General features: G+C 44.3%; 1 protein-coding gene across 8 annotated transcripts; it reads left to right on the top strand.

The window, feature by feature from the left end:
* The first annotated feature begins 992 nt into the window (after positions 1 to 992).
* On the top strand, positions 993 to 25,428 carry osbpl9 (oxysterol binding protein-like 9). 8 transcript variants are annotated; one of them, XM_078108442.1, is made up of 25 exons: positions 1,065 to 1,198; positions 2,639 to 2,689; positions 4,315 to 4,393; positions 5,096 to 5,222; positions 10,115 to 10,191; positions 13,738 to 13,833; positions 14,280 to 14,327; positions 15,360 to 15,389; positions 15,478 to 15,528; positions 15,974 to 16,012; positions 18,551 to 18,644; positions 19,219 to 19,323; positions 20,212 to 20,371; positions 20,587 to 20,699; positions 20,809 to 20,924; positions 21,116 to 21,201; positions 21,319 to 21,499; positions 21,761 to 21,845; positions 22,017 to 22,127; positions 22,211 to 22,274; positions 22,356 to 22,496; positions 22,590 to 22,668; positions 22,861 to 22,952; positions 23,067 to 23,202; positions 23,485 to 25,428. In XM_078108442.1, exons 3-25 carry the CDS (start codon positions 4,334 to 4,336, stop codon positions 23,557 to 23,559), a joined length of 2,166 nt encoding a protein of 721 aa, XP_077964568.1. In that variant the 5' UTR covers positions 1,065 to 1,198; positions 2,639 to 2,689; positions 4,315 to 4,333; the 3' UTR covers positions 23,560 to 25,428. The 8 variants fall into 8 exon arrangements, with proteins under 8 accessions (XP_040039923.1, XP_040039924.1, XP_077964568.1 ...); XM_040183989.2 differs by lacking the exon at positions 5,096 to 5,222 and having other exon boundaries at positions 993 to 1,198; XM_078108443.1 differs by lacking the exon at positions 15,974 to 16,012.
* Positions 25,429 to 25,560: the final 132 nt, after the last annotated feature.

Raw genomic sequence — 25,560 nt, forward strand, 5'->3', positions numbered from 1 at the left:
CGTATGGTAAGCGGAGGCATAATCAGAGAATCAAGTAATCAGTGTGAGGGCAAAGTTGACTGTTGATGTACATTTAGAATTTACAATTATGAGGTAGCAGTTTGTATTGTGCTCCTTGTTCAATTGAAATATGGCAGTCTAACCACAAATGAAACCTGCAAGGCGAGAAGTCATGGGGAAAGAAGACTACTAACGTGGATTATTTCCCACATTCTAATTCAAAGCTGCTGCCTTGCTTTAAATGCAATGAATTATACCACAAGTGATAATCAATACATGAATGGTTCATCGTTATAATTGTCATCACAATTTGCAGTACTTGAACTAGCTACATGATTGAAGTAATGCTTAAAATGTTTGTGCGTTAATAATGACGACCCAATAGTAAAACACCAGTTTTTACACCTTCAATAAGATTTGTACGATTTTCAGAAGATTATTAGTATTCATTTTCTTTAAAGAAATTGTATTTTATGATTTTTGGGGAAGGGGAGGTTGAAAACAGTATCATAGAACAACATTTTTGTCAGATATTACAACATTCACAATATCCATATAAGAGAGGCTTTATATTTATCCATCCATCCATCCATTGTCAAACCGCTTATCCTGCACACAGGGTCGCGGGGGGGCTGGAGTCCATCCCAGCCAACTTCGGGCGATAGACAGGGTACCTGGATTGGTCGCCAGCCAATCGCAGGGCTACACAGAGACATACAACCATTCACACTCACATTCACACATCTACGGGCAATTTAAATTCCCCAATTAACCTGATCCCCAGAGCATGTCTTTGGACTGTGGGAGGAAGCCGGAGAACCCGGAGAGAACCCACGCAGACACGGGGAGAACATGCAGACTCCACACAGAAAGGCCACTGGGCGGAATCGAACCCAGGACCTTCTTGCTGTGAGGCAACAGTGCTAACCACCACGCCACCGTGCCGCGGCTTTATATTTATACATTTATTTAAATTATATATATATATATATACACACACATCTGATCTCCTCATCAGCAGCACCCTTGCTGGTGACGCCTGCCCACACGTCACCCGGCTCCTCCCCAATCGTACACTATTGTAAAGATGGCGTCCATCATGGAGGGGCCGCTAAGCAAGTGGACTAACGTCATGAAAGGGTGGCAGTACCGTTGGTTCGTGTTGGACTACAATGCCGGTTTACTGTCATATTACACGGTACGTGTATTTCCAGGCTCAATAGATGCCGAACCGGTCCGCCCAAGAGGTTGGGCTGTAGAAGTTGTCGCTGGTAGTCAAAGCCAAGTCTGGATAAGGGCCTTGTGTTTTTCAGGAGTTGGGAGTATCAGCTGGCTCAAAAAAAAGGGCTAGTCTCTTTGGCGACGGACCCGTGCGTTAGCCAATGGGAGCGGCCCTTGGAGACCCGCTGGCCAATCGGGTGGCAGTTTTTTAACTTGCCCTATTTCCGCTACTCCAGCTAGCTAGCTAACTAGCTAGAAAGCATACATAACATCTTAACTACACCGACTGGGCTCGACATTCATGTTACATGGTTAACACCGTCAAGACGTAAAGAGAGAGAAACATAGCTTCGTTGTGTTGGTCGGCGAGACGGTTTCTGGGAGTTAAATAAGAGTCTCCACAATCCCCGGGTTGCTAGCTAGCTAGCTGGCTAACAAGACACAGCGGGAGGCTGTCCCAGGCTGCTAGTTTGAATCTTGGAATGTAACCTTCAAAAGTAAACAGACGGGTTACTGACATGGAAACTGTTAGTGGGGAAAATAAAAGTTAAAAGGGAGATTGAAACAATGAGCTGCCTGCTCCTCTCGGCAGGTTGACTGGATCGCCAAAGCATTCAACCGTCTTAATGACATGTTAAATAGTATAGTTTTCAGTTAATACTTTTTAACTGCCCAGACTATCATTAGCAAGCCTAAGGTGGCATCATGACAGTAATCACAGTAGTCGAGATGTTCTTCCTGTTTGGATGTGAGAATAAAGTTGCAGTGGATGCACATTTCAGGGCAAATGAAAAAAAGTCGATTGACAAAACATTTGCACGCATCAGATCTGTTAATTTGAGCTTCTCAGATGTCTGGGTTGTTTTATTTTGTCAGATTTTATCATGGAATTAATTGACGACAAAAGGAACATTCTACGTTATAACTACAACTGTATCTACATTGTCTTGAGTGTAATTGACGAAAACTAAGCTGAACTTTCATTACAAAACAAGCATTCTAGAGATTAATTCAACTGATCTATTAAAATGAAACTCTGCATTCTTTTGTAATGTGATTTAATAGAAGCTCAGCTACATTCAAATCCACACCGAGAGACTGAAGAAGAGTTCTCTCTCTACTCTCTTATTAATAGCAGAGGCTCTTGAGAATATAGGTGGGTCAAAATGCTCTTGGATATTTTAAGTCTAGGCCTAACTCTTATTGGATTGGAAAATATATGGAGCCATGGGCCAAACAAAAAGGTTTTGAGTAGCTAGGATATGTTCTAGATTAATTTAAAGAATGAATAGTGGGCCAAAGAAGACAGGTGGCCTCTCCAGCCTTATATCTTACACGACAACCAGACAGTGGTTAACTAAAGCCCTCCATACGGACTGTATCCATCCCTCATTTGTTATGTTGTTGTGATTTTCAGTCAAAGGACAAGATGATGCGGGGATCCAGAAGAGGCTGTGTGCGACTCAGGGTAAGATTCTCGGGGTCAAGGTCATCCTTAACCTGCAGACTGTCTCTTACTAGTTCCTTGTAGCCAAAATCGACAGCTCCATCCCTCCACCTGTTTATTTACGACTTGAAAGCTTTTTTTTGCCTTTTTTAAAGAGTAAAGTCAGTATTCAGTGATGCCCACCAGATGGCATCTGTGTCCCCACTTCAATACCTGTTTTACTACTTACAAGAAGAAAAGGTGAAGTCCCATATATATTTTTATTGGATTGCGCATGCATCCGTACGGAGAGAACAAGTGGCCTTTTTGTGGAAATAAATGTGTCCTTAGAGCTTGTTTGTTTTGGGACTTTTTTTGTAAAAGCTGAATTATGGTCTGACTTTTTTTGACCTGTTTTGGGACAACAAGCTTTACCGAGCACAACACGATTCCACTGACGTTACTAACGGGAGGAACTGACCCCTGAGACGACCTAAAAAGAGGATCCAGTGTCATTTATGAAGTCATAGTTGGAGGCCACAGTTCTCCATCACAGTCAGATCAGTGCTGCACATTTCTTTTGCGATACATTAATTTGATGATCTCTATCACAGAGCCAAAAAATTAATCTCTATCATTGAAATCTGTTGTTCACGATTGTGTCCACTTCTCCTAGACTGGATTTAACTGTTATACAACTTTGAATGGGATTGTTATTTGAGTTGCGTTGACCCTCAGTTTTAGAATGACATCTAAAAATTAAAATTAGATATTTATTCATGCCTATTTTCAGTTTATAAGTTTCACGTTTCAAACCCTGATCCCTGCATTTTATTTTGTAACAAATCCCAATCTGCTGTGTCGTTTTTGATTTGTTCCAAAGTAAATTACCCGGAGGTACTCACGCTTCACTTTCTTAATTGTAGCTTTAAACAGTGTGTCTAAAGAGGGTTTGAAATGGAGGTCTGGAACATGTATTCAATTTGAAATGAAAGTTCATCCTCCTCTTCAACATTTAACACTTTCCCGTCAACTTTGTTCTTCCAATGGAATCATTCAATCAATCAAGAGAAGAGAGTAACATTAATACTAAGTTGTGATAAATAATAATGCGTTGCCGTTTATTATGTCTTCTAAATTGTACATTTTCACACAACCACCTCCAGGCCGACTTGTCTGGGCTTTCCAGTCTGGGCTTTCCTCTAAGATATTTGGGGATGTTGAGAAATAACAGACTCAGCCCAGCTCTTCGTATGGAAGCTTCAGTTGCCATGAGCTGACGTCCCAGCCGACCGCTTAGCTGCCGGTTCTTTTCCCCCACGGCGGCTCTCTCCACCCATCTCTGGCCTTTTCTCCTCCTTTGCGCTCCCAAATCTTGCACCCGCCTTCTCGCCCCCTCCCTTTTTCTCTGCTATGCTGCGAAGGGCTGCACTCGCTTCTTGTGTGTGTTTTGCGTGTGTGAGAGAGAGATGGTGAGAAAGAAGGGACGAGGCGAGAGGAGATAGGGCTTCCAGAAGAGGAGAGAGTTAAGTACTGAGACAGAGCACGGGTAATCTGGGACAGGGGTTGTTTGCCGGAGCATGAGGAGGGCACAGTGATGGAAATGGAAAGTAGAATATGACGCGTCCCGTTACCTCACCGCCTCCTCCCTCTCTCTCTCTGACCAGGGCGCTGTGATCGGCATCGATGACGAGGACGACAGCACATTCACCATCACTGTGGACCAGAAGACTTTTCATTTCCAAGGTAAGATGTTCCCCTTTTAATTTTCTCTTCATCGCCCTCCCTCTCTATTTCTATCTCTCTCTCCCTCTCGCTCTCCTCTTTCCCCTCCCCACCTCTTTAAAGACTTGGATCGGTCTGCACTAATGCCAGGAAACGCATCCACACAGGCACCTACATAATGTCAGAGCGCGCTGCCTGCATCTGAGCTTTTATTTTCCTTTCTTCTCGTCCATGAAGTCTGACCGCCACACATTTCCGTGGATAAGCGTGATTTGTGTTACTGCAGGCTAGACATATTCCTCTGGAACAATCGACCAAGTAAGGTGTTTTTTTTAATTTTTTTTAATTTCTTTCTTTTTGTTGCTTTCGACCAATCCCACCTGGCAGAGGAGGAAGCTCTGTTTGTGTGTCTCTGCGGTTGAGCCTGTGTGATGAGGGAATACTGCTGATCGGAGGTCTCTTCTAGTTACTCCGCTATCGACCTACCGGTCTCGCCATAGGGAAAGGATCGGCTCCCACCTACAGCATCGCCCACGTCCCGCCAACCCGTCCCTCTTTTTGACAGAGAGCCGTCCGGTCCGCTGCAGATACTCCTTTCTATTTATTACTAGATCGCTCCACAAGGTCTTTAGCTAACCTTCTCCACCTTTCCTGCATCTCTGTCCTTCCATCCGTCCATTTGTTTCCACCTCCTCCTGTCAACACCCAACTCCCTCACTCCAGCACCCTTCACCTCCTTCTCGAGGGTCACCAGCCACCGTCCATGGGCCCCCCGCCCCTCTCACCACCTCCATGCCCTCTCCCATGTCTGTGTTCCGAAGCTGTATGCTGTGGTTCTACAAGCGGAAGGGTAAGGAGAAAGAAGTCGTGCACGTCTCGTGGTCCGCATGCATTCCAGTCCACGGGAAAACACGATCGAGTGGAGGCGTTGTTTTATTTTTCTTCTGGGACAGGCCGCACGTTCTGTGGTGATCAGGTGTACTGTTTTTTTTTTGGTTTGTTTTTTTAATTTTTGGTGGCTGTGAGGAATCACTGAGCAGAGAGGAGTGTGTGTAGCGTGTCCTCCATCAGTCAAACGTTCGTGCACACTTGACGTGTTGTTTGTATTTTTTGGCGTTTTGTGCTCTTCACGGGTTTTTCTACTTCAGCTAAACAATGATGTAATGGGTTTCTTTTTCCGTCAGGATGGTAAAATATTGTGTGCTTATTTTGATAATCACGCTTGTCACTGAACCATGGCGTCGGCTTATTTACTTAGCTTAGCATATTCCTCAGCGAGTTAAAGGTGCATTCGTTCAATTTTGTTTGTTTACGTGCTCACATGTCATCTGAAGAGGCGAGCAGCATCCAATGGATGCATATGATATTCTTTCAATGTCCAAATTCAAGAGCATTATTCAAAAGCCTAATGCTTGACCACAAAGACGATACAACATGTGTAGTAAATGCCACAATGCAATACTACAAGATATTAGCATTGAAGATCCTATTAGGATCCTTCTTTTTCTTCACCCAGCTGAATCCGCAGTGTGGGAACATGGTGTCTCTGGAAGCAGCATATGCTTACACGGGACAATGTGAGTCTTGGCAGCGCATTTGCAAACCTCCGAGGTATTCTGTTAGATTGAGCGAAAGCACAGACGTGTCACTGTGAGACAAATTGGCTCTGCGCACGCCACAGGGATCGCGGCAGTATCACACGCAGAAGCCGCGTACGGAAAGACCCGCACTAGACGCGCTGTGAGAACTTCGGGACGGAGAGACGCACCGGATGTTTGTCGGGACGAGACCGCAGCGGCGCTGTAAAACAATCGCGGTCCGAGCACGTTGTGCCGTCGGGTCCCCCAGGGCCTGAAATGTGTGCTTCCACATATTGCATTTCTGTACGGACCGGTGCGTGGCCTGCCTAAGCGATGGGCTGATAGATGGGTAGGGCCTCCCTGGCAAGAATAAGAATGGCCGGGGAAGGCGCTGCCGACTGATTATCGATGCTTCCTCTTACCGGACCGTCCAGATGACAGAATTGCGGCTGCAAGCCGTGCTAACCACGGATATCCAGCTTTTTTCTATTTAGAGAAGCATCATTTATTCATCGGCCCAGCTCCCCCGGCGGCGCATCAGAGTTGCCTGAGAGCCCTTAAGCTTTTTCCTCTTCCAACCCTCTCTGCTGTCGCTCGCTCCTCGTATCGACAGTAGCCGTCAATATCGCCTTCCTCTCTTGTCGGGCCGCTCTGAGAGCCATCACCATCCGCCCAGGATGAGAGACCCCGCCCCCTCGCGCTCGCTCTCCCACCTCCAGGGTCCTCCATCACTTCAGTACCATCTGCACTGTCTAATGTTGTATGTTTTCTTTTCCACCTTTTGGATGTTGTTTTTCCACCCGTGTTCTTCGGCTCTGCATCTCTACTTGTGTTTTTTTATTTAGGAATGTATTCCCTGTTGTGCTTCCCGTATCACTCGAGCAATATGACGAGTTCATTTTACAATTTTGTCACAGTTGGAACTCGTAGATCAAATGTGCCATATTATCTCCAAGAAAACCATTGTCTTTGACCTCAGGAGGCTTGCGTTCTCCTGGCCCGACATTTGGGTAGCTACCACTATAGAGAAGTCCTGTGCATCATGCCGCACTCCCTGTGGAGGATGGACATATTTCACGTATCGGCTGGTCTGAAGATGACAAGAGAAGAGCGGAGGGATGAATAATTCACAAAGGCTGTTTGGAGAAGCCAAGATCAGCATTATGGGGAGAGGTGGGGCGTTTTAAAGGGAAGTTTCAAATTCAGTTTGGGAGAGGCATGTAGGGAAAAGAAGCGTGTCCGGAAGCCCCACATAATCCCCACATAGTGGAGCAGAACAATGGTAGTCTGGTTAATAAACCTCTGAAGAAACGATTACAGAAGCATTAAGAATGTAGCTTGTTGGGTTTGTCCATGGCAGTGATGCTTTTAGTGTGTGACTAATTTGAGACGAGGATGAAGTCGTATCTATTAAAAACGGTGCTCATGAGGTAGATCAGGAATCAGGAAATATTTATTACCAAAATATGTCAGACATACAAGGAATTTGACTTGGCGATTGGTGCATAGCAGCAGACCGGTAGACAATACAATAAGACGACATAGTGCAAGAGCAATAAACTAAAATATAATATAATGCTGTGGGTTAGTATATAAGGCTATGTGTTTAAAAATAACATTTTAAAAACTTTATTCCTTTAAGTTAAAGTGCACCAGCGAACAGAAAGTGACAAGTGAAAGATAAAACTAACCATTAATAACATTATTTTCTTGTAGTGAAATAAGCTAATGCTAGCAGTACACTGATATATTGTTGTGTGTATATAATCTTGTTTTTTTGTATTACATTTTCTGAAGGCAGTTGCTGGATAAAAACAATAAAAAGGGGACGAATGTGTTTACAATGCCACCAAACTGCAATGTTAAAGTAGTAATTTCCAACCATGACTTTACTTTTACACAACAAAATGGTGATATAATCGTATGAAATCACCCTGACTGGCAAAAGCACAGACATCATGTGATCGAATGACATCAGACTGTTTATTGGCAGTACAGTAGTCCAGTATCTGTTCCCTTGTGCTCAATATGAGGTGACCTTTACCGCCCATGTAACATCAGGCTACAGAAGATCGCTGTATTCCTTTTATTAATCCCCCATAAAGGAATATATGGGCACTTGGTAAATTATTTCAGTTTGCATGTCGTATGTTGTATGTAGCATGGATGTCCATCCAATTTCTTCCAGGGTCTGTCGGTCTAATTATTAGCACGGTTTGCGTGGATGAATTGGAGTTTATCGGTGTGGGTTTGACTGACGTTAGATGAAGTCTAGTCGGCACACATTTTGTCTGCCATGACACTGGCCGTGTTCTATTATTACCGGGATGAAACGACGTGGTAAAAGTTGTTAATAATGTCAGGTTTTGGATTATCGTGGTGAAATGTGAACTTGATACCAGACTTTTCCCTAAATTAAACTGGCTGTAAAACCACACAGTTTCTAAACTTTACCCCCTTATCATTGTAGCCGTAAAAGCATTTCGTCTGTGAACTCTGAAACCTTGAAAATATTCCGTGTGCCTTTTTCTCGGTAAGATTAATCAATATTTTAGGGACAAACGACTGTTGATTTGTTTTTACTCTGCAGACGGACAAAGGAGGTTCCTATCCGATGTCGAAGACTGCCATTACTTGCGGTACACTGCCTCATGTGACAGAATGTAGATTCTGTCAGCCGGGTTTGACTAATTGCTCGGGTGCTCTCTACCTGGGAGCGCGAGTGTAATTCGAACACATGTTCAGATAGCGAAAGTATTTTAGTTTTAGTTTGCTACGGCTCCTGTCTCTCACGAACAGAACCAAACATCCTTATCTGCAGTAATCTGCTAGTCTTTGCTGAGGGGAAAAGCGAGGGGCCAGGCAGGCGCTGTCTGAGTAGATTGGCCCGAGCCTCCGCTGCCTTTTTAATGTCTTTAAAAGCTTTTTCGCTGTAGCGCTGCCCGGCCTCTGTGCTAGCACAACCATTCATCTGCTGTACTTGCTGCTTTCCAGCTCAATAAAAAATGACTTTTACACAGAATGTAGTTTGCCAGCTAATTCACAGGATGGATTAAACCCTGGCTGCGCGTTGGTAGTGGACAAGAATATTGTATCTCTTCACGTGTGTGTGTGTGTGTGTGCGTGTGTGTGTGTGCGTGCGTGCGTGCGTGTTGCACGTGTCAGGCTCAGTGTTGGGTCACTGTTTAATGTCACTGGCAGTCTGTTTGTTATCTGTATTTGCTCTGAGGGTGCAGCCTGGCCCGACTCCTTATTACACTCCGACCCCTATGGCTCTGTGGGGGGGGCAGCAAACACAGCAGAGAAATCATCTGTACTGCCTTAACACTCAGGGGGAGTTTTTTTTGCCCCATTTTCTACAATGATCATTGGAGTATTGATCCTTCAGACGTGTGATCGTTATCAAAACCGGACAGTCAATGTAAGTGCTCAGTCAGAGTGTTGGATGCATTTCATATGTTGCAGCTTTGAATCCTAAATTTTTACCGTATTTATGTGCGTCTGTATGAGAAATAAATCTGAAGTTTTATCTGGCATCAAAGTATTTACAAAAAAATGTTTGCAGACCATCTGACTCTGAAGCATTTAGAAGTAAATTGGCCTTTTTTATAATACGTACACATGTGAATTGTGCTCAGCTATTTGACAACTATCCTGTAACATTCTTCATGTTCCCAGGTGCCGAGGCAATGCGTCGATATGCTCTGAGTTAAGAATTTATAAAGCCGACTTTTGTCATTGAGGATACAGTAGCAAAGCAATTTGTTGCTTTCCTGCTGAAACTTGACATTGGATAAGAAGATCAGCTTCAGTCAGGAGGTGGCTTGGCTGAGCATGAAGGCTCTTTTGAGGGTTTTACACAGGAATATTTCTCGCATTAACTTAAAACGCAGACCACGTTTAAAGTAGGAGCGTTGGCCGTGGGAGGTGGTCAGATATGTTTTTGCATTTGAGTTATGGGCTCATCAGAGATTGTACCTTTTTTATGGTCATTTTAGATGAATGCACAGCGTCCATGACTGCATCACTACTGGTCATTTCAGTGTTGTCTTGGTTTCATTAGTGTGTGTGTGTGTGACACGAGTGTAACGGCTCCTTCTGTCATGGCTGTCCGTGTGGAAAATATGGCTCACCGGGTGTGTCTGTGTGCTTATGTCCTCAGCCCGAGATGCAGATGAGCGGGAGAAGTGGATCCACGCCTTAGAGGGAACTATCCTCCGTCACACCCTCCAGCTCCAAGTATGTAACCAGGCACTTGTAGCAAATGTAGGAGTTTCTGTTTGTATACGTCTAATCCTTTTGCTACAGAAAAAAGAAAACACGCTGGGCTTTGTAACAGCTGAAGAGTAAGTGTCCTTGTGTGATTAATAGAAAAATATAGGATTGGTGAGAAGGAGTGTCAAATATCCCAGCGTTCATTGTGTGATTTTCATTGAATCTCAGATTTGCATGCTTTGTAAATCACGAGTGCTACACCACAACACCCATCTAACGACTCTGAAAGGGACTTTGCATCTCAGGTCCTGTTATCAGCACTTTTTTCTTTTCTTGCTCACACCTGATTGCTTTGCTCAACAGAGCAGTTGAGTTTTTGTCTCGCCTGTAGAAATGGATATAAAAGTGACATTCAGGTCGCCATAAATGAAGGATGTTTTGTCGATAGGTAGCTGCTTTGGACTGGCATCGAGTCCTGGTTAGTTTTGACTGTTTGATTTACTGCTGACGTGCTGGAAGAACACTGTGTGTGTGTGTGTGTGTGTGTGTGTGTGTGTGTGTGTGTGTGTGTGTGTAAGTCTGTGTGTGTGTGTGTGTGCGTAAGTCTGTGTGTGTGTGTGTGTGCGTAAGTCTGTGTGTGTGTGTGTGTGTGTGCGTAAGTCTGTGTGTGTGTGTGTGCGTAAGTCTGTGTGTGCGTGTGTGCGTAAGTCTGTGTGTGCGTGTGTGCGTAAGTCTGTGTGTGCGTGTGTGCGTAAGTCTGTGTGTGCGTGTGTGCGTAAGTCTGTGTGTGCGTGTGTGCGTAAGTCTGTGTGTGCGTGTGTGCGTGTTTTCTCTAAGCGTTGAGACCGTCTCAGCAAGATCTTTCCCCTGTTCGTCCTGCCCTCTGACTAGTTCCATTATTTCCCTCCCTAAACCAAGCCTTCCTACTTACTCCCTTCCCATCCGCATCTACGTGCAGCTCTTTCCATCCCTCATGAGCAACCTTTTAATTTGCTCTCCCTCCTCCTCCTCCTCCTTCTTATTATTATTATTTTCCCCCCTTCCCTCCCTCTGTGGCAAATCCCACTGATGTGCTACGTGTGCCTGCTTGTGCTCACCGAGCACACACACACAATGCAGTGTCGCTGCTGTCGTAGCGTCATGTGACCCTGCAGTAACCAATACAAGACGTGTTTGCTCGATAAACCAAACATCTGCCTCCGCGGCCGAAGCCAACCGGAGAGACGCTCAATGCGTGTCCCTGTCAGCACTTGCTGCTGCTTTTTTGTGTGTTTTCTCTTTTGCCTGCGTGTGAGGAAGTGTGCCTTTCCTGCCAGGGGAGGGTCCTGGATTAACTCCGTCCGCCTTCATACCAAACGCTCAGCTGATAAATGCTGCAGGATATAATGTAGCCAGATGACTGCAGAGCTAACGGCTGCTGTGGTTTATGTTGGCAGATTGCAGAACGAGAGGAGGAAGAGGAGGAGGAGTTGGAGGAGGTTGTTTTTCTGTTTTGTGTGGAGGAGGAGCTGGAAAAGAAGCCTGTCTTCCCCAGAGCTGTTGGTTTTAATGCTGTAGGGAGAGAAGACCAGAATAACGGAGAAAGGAAAACAAAAAACAAGCTTGTGTCAGGATCAAATTGCCTGATAGGGGAGATGTACCAGGTTTAACACAGCATGTCAATTGGAACGAGGCACCCAGTAAGTAAAACACGCACATACGCACACACACCGGGACAAAGGCCTCTGCTCTGGGATAACTTTATCGGCTGCAGTGCGCTGCCAGGACAGCAGCATTTTAAAGTGGGTCACGCTGCGTGGAGAGGTAATAGAAACTGGGGGAAGGGTGTTGTTTGTTTGGTGCTGTGTGTGCACGCTTGAGAGAGAATTTACAGGCCACTGTAAATAATGGAGGTTGCAGATGTTTTTTCAGTGAGCACCAGGATGAATAACTGCATCTAAACTTACCACTTCTGTCTATTAAAAAAAGAAAACAAAGAAACCTTTTTTGTAATTTGTGTGTGTTGACAAAGTGGAGATCTCGTCACCTTGTCACTTGCATTTCCGTGCTAATTTAGTTTTTTTAATGTCGACAGTTTGAGCCCACAGTGGCAAGTTGTAATGCATAGTATGACACCTTTACATATAAATGCAGTCTTAATATTCAATGAAGTGTTGGATGCGTTACGGTTTTGATTAGGATCTTTTGTTTTGTGGTATTTGGTCCATACTGTTGTGTTTGAGTTGATCTCGACTGTAAATAGAGGAGGGATGGCAGGATAAACTTCCCTTTTTGATGTTGCGATTAGTAGTCATCCACTCCCTGTATTTACACAAGAACCTGTAGATGTTTTGGTATTGATGTTATCGGGTTTTCTTTGGGGGGGTTTTGGCAGCTTAAAAGTAAAACTTAACTTGATGTAATTAAATGCCTAACCGGAAAGGTGGCGGCTCCTTTCCTTTATTAACTTTGAGGGATTTCAGAGTGTGAGTAGACAAACGGGAAGTGACCCAACAACGCGCACAGCACCCGCGTGTCCAGTGATAACGTGTATTGACGTTCCCACCTGCGTCGGAATCGCTGTTGATTTTTACTCAGGCGCTCACGTGGACAGCTATGCTACCCCCCCCCTCGTCAGGCGAACGGCGCAACCACCCTTTTTCGATCCTGTGAGGAAGTTGTTTCTGGGGTTCTGTCCTGCGCGTAGAAAGGATGTTTCTGCGGCGGTAACGAGGCTGTTCATGGCGTTTCTCCACGTCCCCGTCACGCCGTCTTTAAGGGGAAGAAAAGCGCGCGCGAGAACCCGGACGAGGCGACGCGGAGGAGCCAAAGTCCCCAACATGGTTCGACCGGGAACCCCGATTTCACCGACGGGGCTTCCGTTTCTCTCTCGCGCTCTCTCTCTCTCTCTTCCCCCCCCAAACCATCCGCTGGTGCTCTGCTTTCTAACGCGAGATGTGTCACGGTGCTTTCGTTAAGGACGTGTCGCCTGTGCGTAAATGTATCTGCACATCTTCCTGTTTTTAGGGTCGAAGCCAGCTGGATTGTTCGGTCTAGCTCAGACAGAGAGAGACATCCTATCACATCTGTCCCTGCAGTAGTTGTTATGCGTTGATATTGTGTGTGTGTGTGTGTGTGGAGTCTGTTTATAATTTAAATTCTAGCTAACAAACCAAGCTAATTCGCAAACAATACATCTGCTCCTCTGGCAATCAAATTCTCTCCAGACTTGAGTCCCTCGATTCATTTTTTTTTTTTTTTTTGAAGCCTGAAATCTGCAGTCAGACCGACCTGCTGGCCTTTTATACCGGCTTGCCTTCAAACAATAGTATTCCTGTCTCCCCCGGTGTGGTACGGTGCTGGAAGATTCCCCCGAACTGATGTGTGACAGCTTCCAAAGCCTACAGACCGGTGACAGGCGTGTTTTTAACATTACTATTAATGGATAATAAGTGAATACGTGGCTTATCAGTGTCATTGCCTGCGTATTTTACTTTTGAATGTCCAAATGCTAGCACGGCATCTGTTTGTTTAAAACATTTCCTCGGCCTGCACTAATGCTTTGCTGTGCGTGTTTCTCTCCACCCTCAGGAGGCAGAGACTGGATTAGTTCCGAGCGTTCAAGACTTCGATAAGAAGCTAGCTGAAGCCGACGCCTACCTGCAGATTCTGATTGACCAGTTAAAGGTGGGACTCGACACCGTGACTTCTCCTGTCTGGCCCTTTTCACACTTTAGTGTCGAGATGTTTCCACGTAGATTCCCAATGGCCACTTAAAATTGACCATTGTTGAATTTCTGTAAACGGCATTGTTAACATTAAAATATGTCACAAACTTCCTTTTTATTCTCAACTCTGGTACATTTTCTTGCTGTTGTCACTCAACCTTAATAAAGCAGAAGTTATTTAAGATTTGTGGTTGGATGGAGGTGAAACAGATATAATCGTGTATTTAAAGAAAATTGTCTGAGCGGCCCTGAGAGACGCCTGCTTTCATCTCGAGCCACAGCATCACCACTGATTCACCGTGTTTTTATTTTCACACTCATCGAACGGCGTACCCATCTCAACTTATTCCCCATTTCTCCCCCGCTCTCCGGTTTTGTCTCTTGTTCGCTGTCCCTCTCACCCAGCTGTTTGACGACAAGATCAAGGACTGCACGGAGGATGAGTCACGCAGCGTGAGTACCAGCAGCGCCGCTCTGTCGTCCTGCATCGGATCACCGTCGTCGGAGCCTGTAAATGTGCAATGAGGAATCAGGAAACATTTGACAGCAGACAGTGAACAATACACAACAAGACAGCAGTGCACAAGTAATAAAGTAAAGTAAAATGAAATGCTAATGCAATGGGTTAGTAGAATAAGGCTATGGGCGCAATTTCCTAAAATCATTAAAAACTCCCGTTATGTTTTCCCACAGCCCAAATGTACTCAGCTGCTAAAGTATTCACCAAATGACCAAAGCAGGAATTTTTAAAAATGGTTTAAACAAAACAGCTGGAATTGCGCCACGTATAGATTTTTAACATAGTCACTGGTTAGTTTTCTGTCTATTGATTAATTGAGCAATAGTTGCAAGGGACCGACCCAGTGAGCGTAGCACCAAAGCTTAATACGGCATATTTAGGGTATTGACCGCTGATGAGCAACACGCCATGCTTTTGAATCAGATGAGGTTTATTGACAAATACGTTCCACATACAGACTTTTGTCTTTTTGGATGGTGCAATAAAAGGAGACTAATATAAGAAAAACGTGTAATAACACAACAAATAACTGCAGATTGAAATGGGTTTAATGTGAAGATTACAGTTGCATTTATTTTTGTCTGGCTGTTCGGTTAAATAAAGTTACCAATGTAATTTTAAATGTTAGTTTTGAGTGAGTTATAGTTTATTACTGGAGGAAACCTTCTGGTTTCAGAGTGTCTGTCGGTTGCTGCTGTCTTTTTACCAGCAGCTGTGTGGTCCACTTCCTCCCTGAGGTTAATGTTGACCTTTGGTCACTGACTCGTTTTCTCACCGTCACTTCACAAGTCTTCCCACTATGGGTTCACTGTTGTGTAGATTTTCCTTGTTGTTCTCTACCAGTCCAGCTTTACTTGGTGTCGAACCTGTTGCCTACACTTTTGAACTTCTGTTTTTTTTTTTTTATTACTGGTGGACTTTACTGCTTGTTTATTTTTGTAATTTCTTTTTTGTCCTTTTCACAGAAAATAGAAACTTTGAAGGAGACCACTTGTGTAAGTCTGATATTAACACATTTAGCTTGCTGTCTTTAAGTTGTCAGTTCCTAGTTACTGAATTCCCTCTCTGCCTCTTGTCTTTCAGAGCATGGTAGAGTCCATCAAGCACTGTATCGTACTGCTTCAAATCGCTAAGGTAAACGTGGCTCTTGTCTGTGTAGTTTGGTTTGCTGCTTCACCAGTGTGCGCTGTGTGGGTTGATTTAGGGTGTAGCCCGGTGCTCGTTTCATCACATGTTGAACTCCGCCCTTCCTCCCAAGGAAGTCGAGAAATCCACTCTGCTTGTTTGGTGAGACACACAAAAAAAACGACTTGAGTAAAGTTGAAGAAAAAAGGCTGATTGCAGATCAGCGCGGCGAAGCAATCCCGTTGTTGACACTGAAAGAAGTGATGGGGGATTTGACCATGTGATGAAAGGATTACCGCATGCGGGAAGTCTGTAAATATTCTGACGCTCCGTGTGAGGAGGACGGCGGCGGTCATCGCTCTCTGCGCGCTGCAGATGTTCAGGATGCTTTATGAAATGACTCTCCCAACCTTCACACACAAGTAGTCTAACGTTGTCTTCTCAAAATTTTAAGGACCAAAGTAACGAACAGCAACACGCAAACGGACTTATAGTAAGTTTTGACGTTCTCCGTCCACGAGAAAAATGTAAATCAAGCAAACTGTTGCATTCTTTTCTTGCCTAATTTACTCTCCACAAATCCGATGAATCTGATCTCTCTAATGCATGCCGTCTAATTTGGAGCTCTTTCCCTCTTCCACAACTATCCTTTTTATTTAGCTAATGATTTCTTGATCTGATCTCCAATTTTAACATTCTCTCAGCAATGGTTGGGAACTATTCTTTTTATCTTTTCACAAAACGTGTACAAATGCACATTGTGGCAGAGTACGTATGTGGACCGCACACACGTGTGTCGGCATGCCTGTATGTGAGAGAATGATGCACTTACTTGACCGACTAATTAGGCGACTAACTCCTCCTTGATCGATCGCGTGGCCACTGCCTGCTTATTGACCAATCGAGCACTAACGTATGGGAAGCTGTCTTCGTGTAGTTGCCATACGCGCAGCTTCCAAAGCGTTTCGTAGAGGTTTATTTATTAGATACGTTTATTTTCTCACAGGGAGCGATTTCACTGCGGTATTTTTTTCTCTGCGGATGTCGTGAATTCTGTTCAAATTTACAGCATACATTGATAAACAATCACAGTAAACACAGTAAACAAACAAGTCTTTATGTTAGTTATCACTATGTCCCACTATGTGATTTGGGAGGGGGCTGCTAAACAATCACTAAGTAACAACAACACATGCATTATCCGTCACTTTTCATCGGTTTGATTCCAGACGGCGTAGATTGGGAATGCTGTGCTTTTATGAGCGTCATCTTCTTTAGATAGAAGTTACATATGTAAATAAGTACATTTTCATACCAATGAATGTCTGCTAGAAAGGAAAGAGGCTGTACAGTGAAGGTGAGGTGAAGTAAAAGGTGTAGCGACAGCTCGGACCTCCTCATGGTGAACCAGATCCACCGCGTACCAGCAAGGGGGAAAAAAATCAATTCAAACCCCTTCATTATGCTTTTCAAAATGGTCTGTAATATGAAACGTTTGAAGGTAATGGTCTAACACGGAATCATATCAGCGCCTGTACAGCCCGTAGGCGTTGCTCTTATAGCTGACTTGATCTAAGTCATTAAGTATAGTATTACATTGTATAAATAGCACAGCATAAGCTCCGTCTATGCATCCAACTGCTCATGTGTTTTTTATTCTTTATCTGCCATTAGCCCCTTGCTTGATATCTTTGCAGCCTTGGAACATCGAAACCAACGGCCATCACGTTGACTGAAGGTCTTATAACGTGGAGCAAATACTAAATCAACTGTAGACCTGTTGTTGAAAAATAAAAACGGCAGCATGGCTGAGTGCTGCGGCGCCACAGAAGGAAGCAAGCGAGTCCCTGTACAAAATAAACCATGCGCTTTTGATTGGTTTTGGTTTGTCCAGCTGCATTTATACCACATTCCGTTAAAGCAATAAATAGATATTTATTCCTGACAACGTGCGTGAACCACTTGAAGCTAGAACGTTCCCCCTGTGACTGCTTTTGCTTCTGCTGGCTGGTGCCACCAGGGACACGCGATGTTTCTGTGACTGGGTGCGATTTGTGTCCCTCGTCTTACGGACCGGCCGAGCAGATTCGAGATGAGGGGGAGAGGTGTCCGCAAATGGAACTTCTCTGCTTGAGCTTGTCTACTTGCGCTCATAAGTCTCCTTCTGATGACACGGGACGGTAGAAACACAGTCCTCTGTAGTCTGTACCTTCTTTGGTTTAACATGGTCAGTGTTGCATTATGGGATCGTGAAGGTCTGTTGTCTACTTCCTGGTATTCTACTCGTTGTTCCACCGCCGCCTCGAGTCGGTTCGTATCCTCACTCACTGTTCCTGTTGACTGCAAATGATGGATCAGTTCCTCCCTGTAAAACTCAGATTATAGATCACATTTGAGTAATGGGATGGCATCACGTTGACTGACTTGTATTTCAGTGCCACCCATAGCCCCTGGGGGAGGGGGGGGGGGGGGGGTAGGGAGGTAAAACACGTGCTGTCATCTGTGTTATTTGGGTCATTGGTGCCGGTGACCCCATTACACCGAGCCTACGGGTGGGGGTCGAGGTCGATATTCAAATGACACAGGATGTTAAGGTGCCACCGAAGACGGCAGGCGGGTGCAGAATTAAAAATGTCCACGCTGGTTTTTACCAGAGGGGGATCAGCTACAGAGTTATAACACGTTAGCTATTTAGTCTGTGGCCCCGTGGTGTTAATTTATTCCTTTTCAGGCAGGAAGGTTCCTCTGAAAGGTGCTGCTGGTTTGTTGTCTGCTATGTCGGTTTCACATCAATTTAGGTAACGAAACCTTGAAACGCTCTTTCCTGGAAAGGAAGTGAAATGGAATTGATCTGCCGAGGCTCGGTGGGGAGCGTCTTCTTTCCCTGTTCTCGTTACCGCGTAGGCAAACCCTTCAGCTGAGCTCTTTTAGACATCATTTGAGATGAGTAAGCGGGCAGTGGCGTGTGGTCGCTTTAGTCACAACGAGTGTCTGATGTGGTGGTGGTGTTTTTTTATTTATTTTTCCCCAGAGCACCATAAACCCAGTTGATGGGATCTACCAACCCTCTCTGGAGCCTCCAATCGTCAACACCACAATGCCAACACAGACCACACTACCCGCAGGTACTGAGCATGCGTCGTCACCACTGTTTTCTACACGTTAATCTAGACTTCACAGGGGCAACTAATCCCAGAGAAGATTACAACAGCTCCCCCTGCTGTTCACTCCTGGATCTACTCCAGCTGATGCAGCGTTGAACAACATTTCTTTTGGCAATTTGTTCCAAGAGCAAAGACTTAAATCTTTATGCCCTCCTGTTGTGTGGAAGACAACGTGGCATGCCAATATAAATGTTGTATAGCGGTCTTAATAAATGAATGCATTCATGTTTTGAGCAGAATCCTATACTTCAGTGTAATTTTGTTTTTAACTAATTATATTCAGTGAATCAATTTGAATTTAACACAATGACTAAGGTCTGACTTTGTCATATGACTGTGACTAGGATGCTCCGAAAATGAACCATGCAAAGTAGGTCACGCTAATTTAATTCTCTTAATAGCCTCTCTGCTGAGGCTTCTCTCTGCTGCGTCTCAGGACATTTTCTCAGCCTCTTGGATTTCAGGCTGTTGTTTTTATTGTGACATAATTTTAAGGCTTCATTGCTGAAATCGTCTTCTTCCTCTTTTGTTAAAGACGCTTCTCAGGTGTGTAAATCCGACGTACGCCCCTCGACGTTGTCCGTGGGTCCTGTCGTCACGGTGATGGGCAGTCTGCAGACCCCAACTCCCAACAGCACAGGTGAAAGTTAGTTTAACACACACCAAAGCATTGGGCTTTGCTACGACAAGTATAGATCGCTTGTCGCGGTAGTTCTTGATATTTATCACACATTCCTCTAATTATTACAAAGAAAAGAAAATATTTGGAACTTGTAGTTATATTCCTGGCTTGGTGCTTTTGGTACCGTCACCAGTCACATATTCATAAAGTCGCAACTTACATTCTTTATGAAAGCTATAAAATGCAAAATTAGATAAATTAAACATTTAAAAATCTGTTTCGATGCAGGTGTTCAAGTTCAAACTTCACCTTTTGTTAGATCTTGCCTTTTAAAAATGGTCCTTAGTTGGACAACAATACATTTGTTTTGTTGCTCATACTCTGGTAAACAAGCAGCTTCCACAGTAAGGAGATATTATTTTTTATATAATTTGGATAAAGAACAATGTGGGTCCTTGTCAGAAAATTATGATCTAGTGTGAAGATAATATAACAATAACCCAACCTAAAGAGCAACGGCAATATTGACATGAATTAGTATGGTACTTCTGCAGCTCTGAGTGCCGAGTAGTGAAGCACAGCAAGGTTCATGCTTGTGTTTGTGCTGAAGCAGCAGTATTGAAGTGCTGCGCTGTGCACTAAGGAGTCCGTCTGCGTGCTGGAGAGCGCCGTCAATATGCTCTGCAGAGGAGGCCATCACCGTGTTAAAGACTGCTTGGTGTTGGTGCTTGACGGAGCCAGCTGGAGTCTGAAAAGAATGCTTTGGTTAACAGCATAATGTTGATTTGACCACGACCTGCATTCTGTCAGAGAGACCATTTGATCCGTGAAACGAGAAATGCTGCAAAACAGCGTTGACGAGGACAATGTTTGATTTATTTCTTTTTTTCTCTCTCTCTCTCTCAGGGAGTGGTCCGTCGGGCCCGAGCAGTGGCATTGCATCCCCCACTCACATCCCCCTCCCCTCGCACTCTGTGCCAGACTTCTCTTACTCCTCCAGCGAGGATGAGTTCTACGATGCGGACGAGTTCTACCAGAGCAGCACTTCCCCCAAACACTGCATAGAGTGAGTTCATTATCGCCCCGACCACCTGCAGCAAACACCACGTACAAGCAATCTATTGCTCCCTAACTTTAGAGCAACACTATGTAATGAAGCTGTTTTCCGGCTCGGGAGGGGGGGGCGATAATGATAAGGTCGAGGGAGGACACGATCTGTTGTTAATTTCCTCCCCCTCTTCCTGTCTCCTTTCCACTCTCTCCCTCCCACCACCTCACCAGTCCCTCAGGGCCTCAAGCTGCCTCGCTGCTCACCAATGAGGCGATGGGATTGAAACGACCGAACACCACAGAGTCCCTGAACTCGTCCATGTCCAACGGCACCACGGATGCAGGTAAAAAGGGGAAAGCTCACACACACACACACACACACACACACGCGTATAACAACAAAACTGACTTTGGTGCAGCCGAGTGAGACCTTTGCTCTGCTGTTGTCTGCAGACCAGTTTGACCACGAGGACCGCGATGACGACGGAGAGGGCGAGTCAGTAGAAGAGCACAAGAGCGTCATCATGCATCTTCTCTCTCAAGTTCGTTTAGGCATGGACCTCACGAAGGTAACCCCCGCTCCCCCCCCTCCCCCTGCCCCACCTTACTGTCACTACCCAGTTTTGTGTCTTTTCTGTCATTCTCTCGCCGCATTGGTTCTTTTAACCCTTTACCTACCAGCATTGTCAAGCGTTTTTATTTTCTATTTTTCACTTTGGAACAACCCACGCATTTTCTCCTTTTTGTTTTTATTTCTCAGGTGGTCCTGCCTACTTTCATCTTGGAGAGGAGATCATTGTTAGAAATGTACGCAGACTTCTTTGCACATCCAGACTTATTTGTAAGGTAAGGGTCATCTCTCAAGCTATTGCATCGCACAGATAAATAATATATAATAATAATAATAAATTCACAGGCGGTGAAATGTAAAGTAGTTCAACTCCTTTGTGTGACTCCCGCTAGTATTGCTGAGCAGCTGGAGGCCCGGGACCGCATGGTTCACGTGGTGAAGTGGTACATGTCAGCTTTCCACGCAGGGAGGAAAGGCTCTGTGGCCAAGAAACCCTACAACCCAATCCTGGGGGAGGTCTTCTACTGCCACTGGGATCTGCCCAGCGAAACAGATGAGCCTTCCCCCAACGCGGTGAGAACCGGTGCCTCTGAAGCCCCTCCTGCTTCTGGACTGCATGTGACTGTGTGAATCAAATCAGTCGTTGTACAGCGTTCTACAGTGAAATGTGGTTATATGAATAACACTGGAATGAACAAACTATGTTCCTATTGCGTGAAACTGGTGTCCTTGAAGGTACACTGCTACAAACACACGCACTTTTTATATTATTTACAGTCACAACAATAAATTACTTTTTAATTTAATTTTTACTCCCTCTCCTCGACCCTCCAGGAGACGGTGTCAGAAGGTCCAGTTCCGTGGTCTTCATCTAACAGCGTGTGTTTTGTGGCTGAGCAGGTCTCTCACCACCCACCCAGTAAGTGTGGATCCTATTCCTGTAACGCCTTTCTTCTTGATAGCTAAATACATGCCATATCCAAATGCATTTGAATCAATATAAATACAGGGCAATAATGCAAAGAATAGAAGGTTTTTTTGGACAAGTTGCCACTTTTCAACACTCACTTCCTCTCTTTTTTTTCTGTAGTTTCTGCATTCTACGCAGAATGTTTAAACCAGAAGATCCAGTTCAACGCCCACATCTGGACAAAGTCTAAGTTCTTAGGCATGTCCATTGGTGTCCACAATATTGGCCAAGGTACTTACGTGCGCTGCACATTTACACCCTTTCCTGTCACTACCTCGTGTAGTCGTAATAATTATTTGCCGCTCTTGTTTCAGGCTGTGTGTCATGTTTGGAGCACGATGAACATTACGTCCTCACCTTCCCCAACGGATATGGAAGGTGTGTGTTGCCTCATTCCTGCGTCCCCCATCTTTCTGGTTATTGATGTTGTTGTCCGCTGACCTGAGCCTGTCTGTCCAGGTCGATCCTGACCGTACCGTGGGTGGAGCTGGGTGGGGAGTGCAACATCTCCTGCTCTAAGACGGGCTACAGTGCGAACATCGTGTTCCACACCAAACCCTTCTACGGAGGGAAAAAGCACAGGATCACCGCAGAGATTTTGTGAGAGGATTAACCGTTGCACAACTCAGTTTTAAATCAAAGACTTGTGTATGAAAGAATCTGACTTTTTTTTTTCTTATCTTTCTCACTCAGTCCACCTAACGATAAGAAGTCTTTCTGCTCCATCGAAGGAGAATGGAACGGAGTGATGTATGCCAAGTGGGCAACTGGAGTGAGTCTTTCTATAAACTAATATTTTTCCCTTGTCAAATTTTTTTGGAATGAGGACGAGGCCTTTTGGGGCTTTTAGCAAACTACCCCGCATTTGTTACACTGGATAATAATAATTATAATTACAAAAATAAATAATAATTACAAAAGGTTTTTAGTTATGAATAAATTTCCTACTTTGTTTTGTTTTTAGGAGAACACTGTGTTTATAGACACAAGAAGGATAGGGATCATCAAGAAGAAAGTGAGAAAGCTGGAAGACCAGCTGGACTACGAGTCTCGACGGTGAGCAAATCAAGCTGCTTTTGATCACCACAGTGGACCCACCCATGATTAAAAAAAAAAAAGAAAAGTCCCCGACTCACAAAAACTCTTATTTCCGCCCCTTCTAATCCCCAGATTGTGGCGAGATGTGACGTTGAACTTGAAGCAGAGAGACATTGACGCTGCGACGGACGCCAAGCACCGGCTAGAGGAGAAGCAGAGAGCCGAAGCCAGAGAGAGGAAGGAGAACGAGCAGCAGTGGGAGACCAGGGTGAGTCTGTTAATCCAGCAGAAAGAACAGGAACACTGTAAGATCATTACACGGTGTTCCTGTTCTTTCCTGGACGACCAAAAAGTAAACTTTCAATTCTTTTTAAGATAACACTTAACACTGTATCATTGTAATATAGCAGGAAAGTGATGGCAGCTCACTATAAACCCTAAATACAGTCTCAAACCCTTTATTTCAGGACCAAATCAGTGTTGTGACCGTCAGATTGTTAGGCATTTTTATTAATGTTTAACCGTTTTTCTGCTTGTGTGTTTGCCACAGCTATTCCACGAGGACGGGGAGTGCTGGGTTTATGATGAGCCTCTATTAAAGAGATTAGCCTCTCAGAGGCCCTGAGAAGACGACGCACACGCTGAGACACACGGCATACATATGCATAAAGAAATGCACACACAGGAGTCTTCATAAGAACTCTTTTGAAAAAGAAAAAAAAACACTTCTTTTCCAAGCCTTGGAATGACTGACGATTGAAATACGTACACTGCTTTGCATTTGACTGTAAAACAATATGGATATGAATGACATCAAATGGGAAAGCATTTAAGATCTAACGTGTTGTAGTTAAAAGCTCCTCTCATTTGGGCAAATTCACCTCCTCCGATACCCGACGAGATTGAGGCAGTGAACGGTGAAGACTGGAGCGCCGGCACATCTCTCCTCCGCCCCGACGCTTTTTATCACCGCGCCCTCCGGAGAACGAGGCAGAGCAGCATTCTTTTTCCCTACACAAACGTTTGTTCTTTTTGGATTGGGGAGGGGGCACTGGGGGTGAGTGTGTGTGTCTGTGTGCGTGATTGAAGGTGTTGAAATTGAATAAACCTTGAAAACAAACAAACAAATTGGCGCTCTACATCTCAGGGAATCTGGTGACTGAGGAGAGAAAGCTGCTGCCCCCTCCGAGAGTCTGACAGCCTTATAACGGTGAAAGTGATGAGTCTTAAAGGGGCGGGGGAGAAATTCTCCGCTTGCCTGCAACTAGTTGTAACTGTTGTTTATATATAGATATACATATGATCGGTATATAAATATATATTCTTCTTTTTCCTCTTTTTTTTTAAATTCAGTTTGGTTTATTTTTGTTTCTGGCAATAGTGTAAAAGATATTTGAGGATATGAACTTGATGGCTTTACATTTATAGGAATCATTCCATTTATTGTTTTTTGTCTTGTATTTCCATTACGGGGTCGGCGTGGCAACACCTTTGGTCCGTTGCACCGTTCAGAGGCAAAGCCCCACATAAGCCATAGCATCCGAACTCACTGATTAGGAGAGTTGTTCAGTTGTGAGACATATATGCAATAAAGAGATCATTGACGTTGCCTGTTCAAAGGACACATTTCTGTGTCCATTATGTCAAAACCATTTGGATAAAAGGCTGAAGGGACTTTTTCCTCTGGGCAGAGAACAAGCAATCCTCTGGAAATGTTACCTGAAGACGTTAACGAACAAATGAGTACATATTGGTGTTTCATGGTGAGGATGTTAGACTAGGACTGAGTCCGCACAGCAGCGTCTCCCGGTTTCTTCTCCAAACCCACAGAGGTCAGACTGGATCACCGCGATGGTTCACGTATTGTCAGGAAGCGAGGAGACTGAAAAACAAAGCGAGTGTAACCTTTTGGAACGCTGCTCTTTTGTCACCGTGCTGCTTGATGTCCAGACTGCCGTCTTCCATTGTCAAATCGCCACATAGAGGGCAATATTTACTGCACACCTGTCCTTAAACCATTCATTCTCTTTACGGCTCTGTTGATTGGATATAAGTGCAATGATTTGGGAATAGAAATCTGAAATGAAACATTTTTACCTGAGGATGCTTAAGAACATTGAGCTCACATCAGAAATGAATGTGGTTGATTTCAATGATTATTGAAGGATCCAAGTCTTAAAATCAATGAATCTGTTGAAGGGGATTTATAAAGACAAACATATTCCTGGTGCTGTGTGCGAGAGAAAAATTAAACTGAATTTAATCCTGTAAACTCGTAAAGCATACAAATATGCTTCGAAATGAGCCAAGTGTCTGCGCTAAATTAGTTTGTTTTAATTACCTTTTTTTCCTCCATGCTATGTCTTTGTAAATTATATTGAATCGAGGCCTTGCCATACATTTCAGTATCACTCAAAATGTATTTTTATTTCCATTATGATCTTAACCATTGATTGTATTTATTGATGCATAATATTAAATCTCCATAAGTTTATTCCTGTGAGATGTTTTGATTTGTTATTTCAGATGAGCTCACAACATTGTGACAGACTTCATAGAGGAGAGACTACATCACAGCATTATTAATTGTCCAAAATTAAATCACAGAAATTCATTCGAATAAACA

Source organism: Gasterosteus aculeatus, chromosome 8 (genome assembly GCF_964276395.1).
Source record: "Gasterosteus aculeatus chromosome 8, fGasAcu3.hap1.1, whole genome shotgun sequence".
NCBI lineage: Eukaryota > Metazoa > Chordata > Actinopteri > Perciformes > Gasterosteidae > Gasterosteus > Gasterosteus aculeatus.